Below are 14993 nucleotides of genomic sequence, written 5' to 3' on the forward strand. Positions count from 1 at the left end.
GATCCCAGCTGACATTGGGGGAAGGACCTGGACAGGTGGGCAGTCCATCTCAGGGCACACATAGAGAGAGACAACCATTCATACTCACATTCACACCTATGGGCAAATTAGAGTTTAATTTACCTGAGCTGCATGTCTTGCAAACTCCACACAGAAGGACCGCCCAGACCGGGAAACAAACCCGTGGCCCTCTTGCTGTGAGGCGACAGTGCTAGCCACTAGACCACCGTGCAGCGCAGAATACTGTTTGTGTATATTGCACAAAAGACTATCCTTAAATTCTCGATTTCTAAAGATACCCCTTCCACGGATGATTGGTACAAGGGGATTTTGGAAGTTTTCCCTCTGGAAAAGTTGACCCACACCCTCCATGACAATGTCAAGGGATTTATCAAAATATGAAAAACCGGTCTTGGACAATGTTGGACCCCTTCGAGATGGACCAGATTAAAAACACTGGTACCGATGCTGATTGATTTGATGATGTAACCTTAAAGATGTCGTGATGTCAGACTGGTGATGTGCGAATGTGTTATTTTCTGTGGTTTTGATGGCTGCCAATCATCCCGTGGAGCCTTTTATTCCGGTGTTGTGCAGTGACGGCTCGTGACTCCATTAAAAACCCGTCTTACCATTGCACTCTCATATAAAGGAGGGAACTAAAGGTCTTCAACCAGAAAATCCCCAGAACCGGTCACTGAATTCATGACTCGCTCTTTTATCTGCTTCACTCATTGATAATTTAAGTTTCTATAAGGCCACTGGGAGAAAATGTCCACTACTTTCATGCTTATGCCGCATATATACACTACCGTTCAAAAGTTTGGGGTCACTTAGAAATGTCTTTATTTTTCAAAGAAAAGCACTGTTTTTTCAATAAAGATAACATGAATCAAAAATACACACGATACATTGTTAATGTGGTAAATGACTATTCTAGGTGGAAACATCTGGTTTCTAATGAAATATCTCCAGAGGTGTATAGAGGCCCATTTCCATCAACGATCACTCCAGTGTTCTAATGGTACATTGTGTTTGCTAATCGCCTTAGAAGACTAATATCTGATTAGAAAACCTTTGTGCAATTATGTTAGCACAGCTGAAAACAGTTATGCTGGGGATATAAGATAGATAGATAGATACTTTATTAATCCCCAAGGGGAAATTTGTCGTCACAGTAGCAGCACCAATAAACTAAACACACAATAATTAAAAATAAAATATAAAAAACAGGGATGAAAGATATAGGAGTATACAAAGTAAAATATAAAATGAAATATATTTGTATATATATATAACATATATGCATACACAATACTAATGACAAATTAAATTAAATATAAAAATATTAAATATAGACAGTGTGCAAAATGCAAAGTGTGTGTATGTGTGTAGTGTAAATGAAATGTGTGTGTATGTGTGTAGTGTAAATAAATGAAAACACACAAGCCACCAAGCCAGCCGAGGGGAAAAAAGACAGGAAATGTTTATTTACATTGAATTACAGGGAAAATGTGCGCTTCAAAACACTTTTTCTTTCCTGCTCAGGTGACCCGTCGGGGTTCCGCGCGCTGAGAAATGTGGATGAGGTTTCATCAGGAATTTGGTATGTCAGCTCAGACTGGATGGAGGCGGTGGAGCAGAAGGGGAAAAAAAGTGGTACGGGCAGTTATAATTGGATAAAATGTGGATACGGAGGCGGGGCTGGTGTCATCGTTCTGTTGTCCCTCAGAGGACAGTCAGAGAGTCGCTGGGTGAACTTTTCAACTCATCCGCCAGCTCATGAAATAACTGTATGCACACATTCTCCGTCCGCCGCCCTACACCGGACTTCTTTGTTTTAAAAAGACAGTGACAACATCATTATCGGGTTCTACGTGTGTCTGGAAGCACAGGGGACGGAGGGTGCTGTTGGTATTATTGCGCAATGACAAAATATGCCCTGCATCTACCAGTCTTATAATTATTTCATGAATAACAGTAAATATGCCTTTGGAAAATGAATAATGCATCCTCAGAACAACATTTCATTTATTACATCAACGGCCCCGAATGATGTGTTTACCAATAAAAAGTCCCAAAATGCCTTGCTTTTGCATATTATTTCCAAATTAATGTCCAGCGAAGGGCGTATTATGGTGATATTCTCACTCTCGTTAGCTCTAAAAGTGAAGATATGTTAGACTATATAAAGCAAAGTTGACACAAAGCACCACTGATGGTCCCATGAGTCAAACAGTGTTTATTGCTATACCCGTGATTCACTACGAAATAAAATGTAATCTGGAGGAAATTCATTGAGTCTAATTTTAATGTATTCATTGAAACCACAATCTTGCCATATGAGAACAAACAAGACAACTACTATTTAATTTTCACCTAAGGCCAATGATTTGTTTTAACCTCCTTAAAGCCAGGATAAGGACACGCAAAATAAAACGGGAAATAAATGAGCATTAGAAACACATTTACACTAAATATATCACACTATGTTCAACTGATGTAGTATATTCAACCACTTCTATAGAGATCGTTTTACGAATAGTGCTAACAAGAGCTAACAGTGTCAACACTGCTACCTGTTGTAACAGAGCTAATGGTGCTAATATTGCTAACAGAGCTAATGGTGCTAATAGTGTTAAGAGAGCTAACATTGCTACGTGATAATAGAGCTAACACTGTTAACAGAGCTAACACTGTTAAGTGCTAACAGAGCTAACAGTACTAATGGGCACTAACAGTGCTAACAGCGCTAACAGTTTTAGAGTGACACTATATACGTACTCTCTCTATATATAAATATGTTTCTTCCAAGTAAAGCTTAATAACTTATACGTTATGGTTGCTTCTTATGATTGGGTGTCCGACGTTGTCCCATTTATACATGTAAACGGTCATAATCCCACATCTTATTGGAATAGTCTTTCTTCAAACTACTCGCCACCAATGGGGTATACGGAACTTTACTACCTTTAGTTGCAGATGTTTCTCAATGGGCTCCACCATATGGAGGACTTAAAATGTCTTAATTAAGTATAAATAAATAAATGAATGCATGAATACATGTATAAATAAATACATGTTTAAATAAATGTATAAATAAATAATAAATACAAGAATAAATAAATATATGAATAAATAAATACAGGAATAAATAAACATAAGTTATACCTAAACAGGACATCATTAAGTAAATCTATTTATACATTTCTGTATTTCTTCATTTATTTATGTGTCCACACATATTTCTTCATTTATTTGTGCATGACATTTATGTGTCCTTACACATAAACTCGTATTGTACGCAGTCAGAGAGACAAACACGAAGAATATTAAACGCTTGTATGTCTTCGAATAATCTTCTAGATGGATTTAATTGGGCGGTTGAAGATTGAAGAAGGAGGGACGGGACTTTTTAATAGCCTCACTAGACCCGCAATGCTGACGGCATTGTGACGAGGGTGAAATTTAAAAAAGGTGTGTGGTTCATTAACTGGTGCAGTAAAGCAGCTGTGCATCCTTGATTGTCACTGAAAGATGATATGATATGTTCACGATAACATGTTTTGAAGATGGATCACTAGCAGTTCCAGCCTGGTCTGCAAAATAAACATAACGTTCCCATTCAACGACCATTTATTGTCAATTATTTAGTGGGGGGAAATAGTTTTTTTCTCTCTGGCATTGCAATTGTATTCAACATTGGCCCTTTAACAAAGGCGTTTTAAATTCAGTCAGGGGAGGAAGGAGTAGAGGTTGGATGGGAAGGTCACCCAGGAGGAAGCGAGTGAAACCAAAAGTCAACATTTGCTTAAGCCGGAGATCCTTGGTTTTTAAGCGATTCATTCCACCCTTCATTCTACCATCTGTGTACATACGCGTATTAATGGATTTTAATGAGAGAAAATACATTTCCCTCCACAAATAATTGAGGATTCAGGAAAGCGAAAAGTGTACGGAGGAGACGGGACGGGGGTTGCAACCTTCACACTAAACCCCAAAATAAAAATATAGCAACATATGAGAGAAGACTGTGCAAAGAGCAATAGTGTCTAGTAAAGTCTCCCAATAAAGACAAACAACAAGCTGGTGCTGTGCTATACTGTATTAGTATGCAGATACATACAAGATAGCAACATTGTCCAAATCAGTGAAATAATTAAAAAAAGACACATTGTACTTGTACATACATATATGTGTATGTATATACATTTCAAACTGATGTATATATTTATAATCGTATGTATATATGTAAACATATGTATATATAAATGTATGTATGTACATGTTTATATATATATATATACACGTCTAAATATATACATTTTAAACAAATGCGTATGTATATATTTTAACGGGTATTTATATAAAAATATATGTGTATATACGTTTATATATATACACATTTAAATATATATACAAATGTGTATACATAAAATATATATATATACATACACATTTTTATCTATATACACATTTAAATATATATATATATAGACACAAATATATACACACATTTATATATATATAGAACAACCAGTTTCATTCAAACAGTGAGGAGTCAATGTGGCAGGACTACAAAGATAAATACAGTAAATCTACAAGTAATACTCGATGCTTTCGTTGTACTTTACAACATGTCACCAACATGTCACGGGGGACTTCACAACCCCTTGGAGAGCCGTGTGAAACTCAAATATCACACACAAAATACTGTACACAACCAAAACAACACAAATGATTTAATGCATTTGCCAGAAGCCACCGGCTTTTTCCATAGGTGTGATGAATTTGAAGATTCATAAAAAAATTACGATGCATCGCTTCACAACAAATGACTTTATGAAGACTTCAATGTACACAAATTGCTTGCTTGAAAATCGGAGCAATACACGATATCCGTCTTTAAGATTAAACGGAGAAACTGTCCCGCGGATATGACATTAAAAAAATACTGTACGTGTGATAAAGACACCTGTTGCTGAGAATAGACTCCTGTGACTTTCTGATTGGAACATTAAAAAATAAAGAAATGTGGAAAACTTCCACTCGTGGTTGAATATGCGTCAGAGTATAAGGTACTCGTAAATACTGTATATATAAATCATGCATACACACACACATATATGTTCATACTTCCCCTCTTCTCAGACACGCTATTACAATACAAATATTACATCAGATTACACACAGCCGGCTTCAGCTTAATGCTTTACAAAGAATGTTTTTTGCTGAACAATTTTAATTTTTTTTGCAGTTTCTTGTGAGACTCGATAAAATCATCACCTCCGAATAAGGTGTGTGTTCAGACTGACATTAGCGCTGTAAAAAAAAGACACAATACGCACGGCGGCTGTCATACAGTAAAAAGTAATGCACCTCATCAATTTGTACTGTGAGCCAGTACAGGTGGTTTAATCTTCAGTTTGCGTGGGTAGCGTCAGTACTAGGTAACGTTATTTTTAGCCCAAACGGTGTCTTATTTGTAACGGCCGCACTAGGTAACGTTACTTTCAAAGTTATTTCAGCCCAAACGGTGTCTTATAAGTCACGTAACGTCCGTACTATTCAATTCAATTCATTTTATTAGTACTAGGTGACGTTACTTCCAAAGTTATTTTAGCCCAAACGGTGTCTGATTTGTCACGTAACATTAGTTCTAGGTAACGTTAGTACTAGCTAAGGTTACTTTCAAAGTTATCGTAACGTCCACACTAGATAACGTTACTCCCAAAGTTATCGTAACGTTCGCACTAGATAACATTACTTCCAAAGTTATTTTAGCCCAAACGGTGTTATATTTGTCACGTAACGTTAGTACTAGGTAAGGTTACTTCCAAAGTTATCGTATCACGTGACTTCCGTAATTAAGTGACCCCTCTTCTGTAGTTATTTGAACCCAAACCCAGATGTTTTCAACCTTACCAAGTAGTTTTGTTGCCTAAACTCCGTAGGGGCTTGTGCACCGATTGCTCCTTTGGCTGTACATTGAAAGATACATTCGAAAAGTCTTTGATTAGCAAGCAGCTGGCAGGAACCAACTCACTTGATTTGATTAACACCATTAGCATCGGCTGAACTTCTTTTCCAGTTTTTTCTGCTCCCAATGACTGACGGAGGGAATTAATTAAGCAACCAATAACCTTTTAGATAGTATATGGATATTGTATTAAAAATTACCTGGAAAATCCAAACGCATCCTTTTAAAATTCATGTGTGTATAACTCAAACTGGAATTCCTGGATCATATTCCATTACCTGCATTTTGAACGCGGTTCTGTTTTCGGTCTGAACACATGGTAATGCTTATCGAGTGGTTATATCAAAAGAATCTCAGAGGAGTAAGGCTAAAGAGAGCAGTGAAGGGGAATGTGATACGTGTCTGTTGAGTGCCAAGTCTTCTAACTTCACTGTTACATTCAAGTGTTATGGTTGGATATTGGAGTACATGTGATTTAAAGATGGCTTTGCCAGTGATTAATATTGTGTCAACAAGTTAAATTACAACCTATCATGTGGTTTACAGGATGCACAGGTCATCAAGGATCACTTAACCAAGCTGAAACATGAGCATGATAACATTTCTAAAAAATTAAGCTCGCAAGCTAACGGTATGATTACGTAAATCATCTGCATTAACTGCACACGTAGAAACATACAACGAAACAGACAAGAAATACATCGCACTTTCACATGAAGCTGGCAGCGAGTCGTATTTGACACATTTTGAAAAAACATGTAGCATGTCAACTTCAATAAATACTGTATGGTATTTATTCCTTTTTCCATTCAATAAACAATTATACGTTCAGATAAATTATGTTTAACACGTGAAAGGTATAATATAGCTGTCATATATTATTAAACACCTGTTAGACGTCTTATCTTCGTTCTAATTCAGTTTTGAATACAAACAATGAAAATAAATGAATCAAGCAGGGATTTCTTGGTTTGGCACTTACCATTTAAAAAAAGAAATTTACAGTGGAACCAAAGGCTTTTTTTGTGTGCGCACAATATGATTTTTAAAAGGATAGTTAATAAGGTAATATTCATTCATTTAAAACAATTACTTTTAGGCAGAACGATTTGCAACAACACTGTGATTATCAGAATGGCATCTTAGGTCATGTGAAGCAGTTCGGTGTTAAATTGTGGTTGAAATGCAGCGCAGGAATATTTGCATCGAGCTCACCGTACGGTACCGTTGAAAGGTTCGAGAGGTGGCGGTTTCCTTCAGGCGGTTGAGAGCCCGGGTACACAATCCATTTCCTCGCTCATTGCTTCCGCCATTGTCTCTAAAAGAAGGGGCGAGTTTCCCCTGTTTGACACCGCGCCCCAAACATGCTGCAGTTTAAAAAAGGGGGGGAATGGGGGCGACGGGGGAGGGGCACTGGGGTCAGGCGAAAGGACTGTCGGACTTTAAGATGGCGGCGTCGGCCTCGTGGCAGCCCTTGCCGTTCATGTGTTCCGTGTGGCTGTCAATGCTGTAGCAACCCTGCACCTCCGTGATGGAGGTCGCCGTGTAGGAGGCGGAGCGCAGGGCGTCCGAGTGGTTTCCGACGCTGCTTCCGAACTGTATGTGATACTGGTTCCAGTGCCTCCTCAGAAGCGCTTGGACCTAACCGGAGAAAATCACATGTCGCATGTTAAATGGGACGTGAATCATTCGTTAAGACACGCTTTATGCATTTAAAGTTAAAGTGACACATTTAGGGAAATAAAGTTTTTTATCCCACCAGGGAAGAGGATTCATACTTTCCCGACCCACCCACCCAATGTGGGGTTACAGGCTATGGGACTTATACGTTCAGGTACATTTGTGGACAAAGTCAAATAATTATATTAATCGATCAGACAAAGTAAAGCAATTTGGAAATGAAAGGAATCTGATTCTTTATCTTGGCTATAGGCACTTTACACTCCTAGCCCGATTAAGTTTTAAGGTTAGTCGTGGACTGAATCTAAAAGATATCTTTAACTCACAGAACAACAGGTGTTTTTGCACTAGTTCCCTATGTAGTTAATCAAAAAACACCTGTTTTTTTAACTGGGAATTGTTTTAGCGCAGACATATGGTGAGGTGAGGATGACTTTACACCCAAAAAAATGATGTAAAACACTCGAAACTGCTCAAAGAATGAAGCGCAGAGTTGTGTAAAGTATAACAATATTTGTCTATATCCTCAAAAAGAGATTACAAATGTCTTCATCCAATGAGATGACAATTTCCCCCTGCAACAAAATATTAATTTTCTTAGCTGAACTAGGCTAACAGTTTAACATAACTAGGCTAAACGTTTTCTTTACATGATTGATCCCTCGCCACTTGTTTGTTTGTCAGAAGGAAGACATTTAAATGACTCTCAGGTGCCAATGAACACCATGCCGAGCCCTGTGCTGACGTCTGGGGGCTCGAGCTGATACGGGGTTAGCTTAGCATACAACCTGGAAGCAAGGGCTAATGGCTAACTTGGCTCGGTACAAAGAAAACAAAACATAACTGACTAAATTAACACGCTACCACTCTTCAGCTTAATGGTCCACAAACATACAATGTAAAAAGTTAATGTGTGCTTATTAACTGGATGCTAAACTCGGCTAAATACCAGCTAGCTCGGTACTTAATGCACATACATGAGACTGGTGATTATACTTTGTATAATAAGTAGTGCTGTGAAAAATAACGCGTTAACTCAGTTAATTCAATTACAGGTTTAACTAGTTATTTTTTTTTAACGCATTTAACGCATGCGCAGAATGAGCTTCCAATCTGTCTGTTGTTGGTCGTCGGGACGAAAAAAAAGTCACTTGCAAAATAAGCTTCCAATACACCACTTCAATCTGAACTCTGTCCGCTCTCATGCAGACGGTCTGTTCATCGGTAATGATCCTTCCGCAGGTTCACCTCCGGAAACCTTGTTACGACTTTTACTTCCTGTAGATCAGGGTCTCAACACGTCGATCGCGACCTGCCAGTCGATCGCGGCGTAGTGTTGGTAGATCGCATGACATTAAAGAGATTGGCCCGCCCCTGACATGTTCTCTAGAGCACGTCTTTGTTCTTTTATTAAACTAAACGTCTGTTGTTGATCGTATCTCCACAGCAGCATGTCATTTCTGTCTCTACGCGTTGCGTTAACACTTATCGATCTCCGTCTGGCGCGTCAGAGCTCCGTGTGCGCGCATCGGGACCGAGCAAAAAAAAGTCACTTGTCAATCTGTCCACCTTTAGATTGTATCATGGTGGAGTTAATGGTTGACAAACAAGAGAAAAATGCTCTGTTTAACCCTCCTGTTACCTTTACATTTACTAACATATTTTACCCTCGGGGTCAATTTGACCCCAGCAATTAAAACCTCCAGAAAATTATTAGAATTAATATTGCTTCCCAAGTTTAAGTGTGAGGTACTTTATGTTTGTTTGTTCACTACCTAAATAGCCCTTTAAATAAATAAAAAAGTTGATATTTCTGATATGTTTGACACAGTGAAAAACAGCCTGGGGTCAAATTGACCCGAAAGGTAACAGAAGGGTTAAACATTCTGTTTAGGATGAAGATGTATTAATGTTCCATATGGAAGAAAACTGCTAAATAACTGCTGAGTTGCAGCACCATTGTATAGAAGAATGTATAAATGTATATATCCGTCTTTTGTCATAAATCTCTATGTTCTCACAAAATATACCGAGAATATTGGTAATATGTGATTAATCATGATTAATCCACAAAAACCTGTGATTAACCCGATTACAAATTTTAATCGTTTCACAGCCCTAATAATAAGCCCAGGTTTATACACAAATCATACGAGACAGCTGTATTAACTATGTGTTAACCTTATTAACACGCTACATTGGCTCTTGTAAGACATTCATTTCCGGCAAAGACAAGTTATTTTGTATGCAGATCAATCAACCTGTTTGCAGTTATATATCACATTTAGTCTATAAGCTTTTACGTTGTATCTCTGACATTATGTTTTTATTCTGTCCATTTTAACATTGTTCTCCCTTATTTTATTTGCTTTATCTGTAGATTGTATTTGTAATCTTATGTTTTTAGGTTTGTTCTTAACAACAGCAACATTGGGACTACAGATGAAAAATAGCCTCTTGGCTAACTCTGGCACATTTACTGCAATGTTTTTATCAATGTGCACTGTCCCTTATTAAATAAACCATTTAAAAAATAAAAATAAAAGAATAATTGAGAGCAATCAGTGTACGATCCTCTGGCTGTTTGCCAACAGTAATGAATCTTTAGTCCACAGCAAAGGGAATACTGAGCTTATCAAGACTTTCCGCTTATCCACCATCCTGCTCACAGGGTCACGCAGAGGAAGCTGCCTCCTCTATCCTTCATTACGAAGAGGAAGTGTGGATGTGTGTATGCAGGTCTAAATATATACACTACCGTTCTAAAGCTTGGGGTCACCGAGAAATGTCCTTATTTTTCAAAGAAAAGCACTTTTTTTAATGAAGATAACATTAAATTAATTATAAATACACTCTCTACATAGTTAATGTGGTAAATGACTATTCTCTGGTGTTTAATGAAGTCTCTACAGAGGTGTGTAGAGGCCCATCTCCAGTGTTCTAATGGTACATTGTGTTATCACCTTAGAAGACTAACGGAGGGGTAGAAAGCCCTTGGAAACACTTTTTTATGTGAGCGCAGCTGAAAACAGTTATGCTGGTGAGAGAAGCTATAAAACTGGCTTTCCTTTGAGCCACAAGGTTGAAGAACAACATTAATATTTACAATAAAAATCATTATTTATAACCTTGTCAATGTCTTGAATATATTTTCTTTTTGCAATTAATTTGATGAATAAAAGTGAGTTTACTTGGAACTTTTGAACTGTTGTGTGTTTAGATATACACTACCATTCAAAAGTTTGGGGTCACTTAGAAATGTCTTTATTTTTCAAAGAAAAGCATTGTTTTTTCAATAAAGATAACATTAAATTAATCAAAAATACACACTATACATTGTTAATGTGGTAAATTAATATTCAAGGTGGAAGTGTCTGGTTTCTAATGAAATTTCTCCATAGGTGTATAGAGGCCCATTTCCATCAACTATCACTCCAGTGTTCTAATGGTACATTGTGTTTGCTAATCGCCTTAGAAGACATTTCCATCAACTATCACTCCAGTGTTCTAATGGTACATTGTGTTTGCTAATCGCCTTAGAAGACTAATGGATGATTAGAAAACCCTTGTGCAATTATGTTAGCACAGCTGAAAACAGTTATGCTGGTGATATAAGCTATACAACTGGCCTTCCTTTGAGCTTGAATTTGAAGAACAAAATTAATACTTCAAATATTAATCATTATTTCTAACCTTGTCAATGTCTTGAATATATGTTCTATGAAATTTTCAATTCATTTGATAAATAAAAGTGTGAGTTTTCATGGAAGACACGAAATTGTCTGGGTGACCCCAAACTTTTGAACGGTAGTGTATATTAGGACTGTCAATCGATTAAAAAAAATTAACTAATTAATCGCACATTTTGAAATTCATTAATCGTGATTAAAAGTAGTTTTTTCTACTTTTTAAAGACAAAACTTCACACAGAGCTGTGTTTTCAAAGAGGCTCCTACCTATAAAGTGCCAGCGAGGTATTTAATATTGTGGATGATAAATTGTTTCTTCAGTGAAACATCCAGATTAGTAAAAAAAAAGAAGTATATTGAGACCCCATTGGTCCTGTCATCTTTAACATTGAACAACAGCAGAACCAGTGGCCTTGGTAAACTGACTGACATTCAAATATGTCACGTTAACCCTCTGGAGGCTGGGGGCATTTTCTCCATTTTACAAAAAAATGTAAATTCACCTTTTAAAGTCTTTTGCATATGACACACCCCCATGTGTTATACATCAAACATTCCAGAACAATCTCAGCTCTATTCAATGAGGCACATTTTTCGCTAAATGTTGACAGACAAACGGATTGACAAATCACGTTGAAGGTTTCGTGTGACGAGTTCTTTCCGCGCCGTGTCACCCGACACGTCGCCCCTCCGTTCCTCTGTGGATCGGAGGAGCAGACGGGAGGAAGGAGAGCAGGAGGAAACCCGACTGATTAATCCACGAGTTTAAACGGATAGACAAATTACTTACTTCTCCGTTGAAAAAGCAGAATATGGTGGCCACCAGCAGACCCTGAAATATAGAAAACGAAACGCATGAATAAAGATAATTACTAAAATAACCTGTTTTAAGCATAAACAGTGACATCTACTTGTCTGTAAGGTGGTATTTTAATTTTGAGTACAAATTCAGCCCGTTGTTCGAGACGCTCTTCCCACACCGCCCACGGCTGGGACGGCTCAGGATGATCAGATAACACCTCACCAAACATCCAGCTGATTTCATCACCCCCCCCCCCCCCAGATAATTCCTGCCTGCCTTCCTGATGTTCTTCCCTGCGCTACAACATAAACAAAGCCTGGTCAGAGGCCAAGTTAAGATGGGGATTTATGTCCAGGCCAACAAGGAGTCGTTGACATGCAACCACGTTTCATAACTAAATGGTACAAGGACAACAGTGCAGAGACAGTTCAGCAGACTGTAAACTCTTTGACTGGCGATCTAAAAATATGTCGGTGTCTGGACAAGTCCAAAGCTTCGCAGCGGTCCCCGTCTCACCTGGTAATGCATCAGGATGTGCATAATGTAGTCGTAGATCTCAGAGGACACCCGTCCCTCCGGCTTGTAGGGCAGCAGGACGTACTGGATCCCCAGGAGAGGCACCAGGATGAGCGTGGCCCTCACGGCTTTCATGTAGAGGCTGGACTCCGTTTGGTGGGTGACCTTCAGTTTGGTGATGAGCACTCGCACAATGTTCAGCAGAAAGAACAGGTTGACCTACGGGGCGACAGCAGCAGAGAGGGCATCAGTAAACTGGTGTGATGCCATGGCTTCAGCTGTGTAACGACTTACTAAAGATAGAGTTTAAATGTCACCCTCTACAGACCTTAAAATAAAGACCAATGGAAAGTATAAATAAGACTCATGACAGACAATGCAGTAGTACAATAATATATAAATATTATATATATATATTATATATTAATATTATATATATATATATATTACAATTATATATAAATATAAATAATATATATATTGTTTATATATATATAATTTATATATATTATTTATGTATATTATTAATATATATAATATAACTAATATACAGGACTGTCTCAGAAAATTAGAATATTGTGATGAAGTTCTTTATTTTCTGTAATGCAATTAAAAAAAAAAAATGTCATGCATTCTGGATTCATTACAAATCAACTGAAATATTGCAAGCCTTTTATTCTTTTAATATTGCTGATTATGGCTTACAGCTTAAGAAAACTCAAATATCCTATCTCTAAATATTAGAATATCATGAAAAAGTATACTAGTAGGGTATTAAACAAATCACTTGAATTGTCTAATTAACTCGAAACACCTGCAAGGGTTTCCTGAGCCTTGACAAACACTCAGCTGTTATAAATCTTTTTTTTAACTTGGTCTGAGGAAATATTAAAATTTTATGAGATAGGATTTTAGAGTTTTCTTAAGCTGTAAGCCATAATCAGCAATATTTAAAAAAATAAAAGGCTTGCAATATTTCAGTTGATTTGTAATGAATCCAGAATGCATGACATTTTTGTTTTTTTAATTGCATTACAGAAAATAAAGAACTTTATCACAATATTCTAATTTTCTGAGACAGTCCTGTATATATGAGTTACATATATTATTAATATATATATATTAATATACATACTGTATATATTAATATGGCATAGCCTAACTCATTACTAAAAGGTCCAGTGCAAATAAATTTTAAGCAAAAAAAAATCCATTCTGAGCAGAACAACACCAAGACCTATATATATTGTGTGTGTGTGTGGGGGGCATATAAACCATCTTTGTTCAAGCGCTGAACATTTAGTCCTGCGACAGCGCTCCGGGACCAGCTTCTTCTGAAGCGTTTCCCAGCCGTGCCGATTAGGTGAATTCCTAGAATGTAACACGGGCCTGGGGACCAGTGGGTGGATCGACACCGGGGCCGACAAGGATCTCAAGAGGCAATTATGCACGCTACGAAAACATGTCCTGGTTTCAGACCCCACCCCATAGTGTCCACTCAGAAGAAGGCGGCCAACACAACCCGTTGGTGTTGTCGTTCACTGCAAGATAATTATGGAGTAAATATACGTTATTATGGACGTACCAACAGAGCAGCGCAGATGGGGCCGTGTATGATGTAGAGCAGCGACGTTTTGGAGCTGATCCAACAGCTACAGCCGAGAAGAGAGAGCGACAACAGAGATATACGTGAACACGGTGGCGTCGCTGCGTCATGTGACCGCTGACCTACGATGCAGATCAGTGGCTTTAATGATAAATGAATTGGCCTCCACAGCTTAGTGGAGGGATTGATTAACTGTTTTTCTTTTTCATATATACAGAATATATTATGATTTTTACTGTAATATTATGTTTCTCAATCATTCAATTAAATGGGTGCCCAGGACTTTAAACCACATTTCCACGACCAAACATTTTTGGAATGTTGCGTTCACTGCAGGGTAGGACATTTACATATTTTTTAGGGGGCGATTTTTTCCCCTCACTGACTGAAATCCAGGGGCATTTAAAAAGAAATTGGGGGAACTTTTTTTAAACTTCTGAAATAATATTTAACCTTTGTTCAAAAATGATAAATATACTTATTTAGGCCTACAGTATATGAACAATTGTCATAAAAATGGCAATAATAAGACTATTAAGCAGTATTCTACAGATTCAAAGTGTTTTCTTAGATTTTTTATACAAACAGAAAACATAAATCAGACAATCATATTAAATTGTATTCTTATTTATTTGTGGTTATTTTTTATTAAACAACTATTAACAATTAGAACTTTTTTAGATTTTTTATCATTGCAAATTATATATATTTTGTACCTAC

The 14993-nt window shown here is 37.4% G+C and overlaps 1 protein-coding gene across 1 annotated transcript in view; it reads right to left on the reverse strand.

Moving 5' to 3' along the window:
- Positions 1-4726: 4726 nt before the first annotated feature.
- The window catches only part of calcrla (calcitonin receptor-like a), a 41109-nt gene continuing 30842 nt past the window's right edge, over positions 4727-14993 (reverse strand). Inside the window, exons 10-13 of the mRNA XM_056424252.1 lie at positions 14253-14319; positions 12668-12886; positions 12140-12181; positions 4727-7621 (exon numbers count right to left, since the gene is read on the reverse strand). Coding sequence (XP_056280227.1) covers positions 7400-7621; positions 12140-12181; positions 12668-12886; positions 14253-14319 — 550 coding nt within the window. The 3' untranslated portion in view covers positions 4727-7399. The remainder of the gene's footprint in view (positions 7622-12139; positions 12182-12667; positions 12887-14252; positions 14320-14993) is intronic.

This window comes from Pseudoliparis swirei, chromosome 2 (assembly GCF_029220125.1).
Source record: "Pseudoliparis swirei isolate HS2019 ecotype Mariana Trench chromosome 2, NWPU_hadal_v1, whole genome shotgun sequence".
NCBI classification, from domain to species: Eukaryota; Metazoa; Chordata; class Actinopteri; order Perciformes; family Liparidae; genus Pseudoliparis; species Pseudoliparis swirei.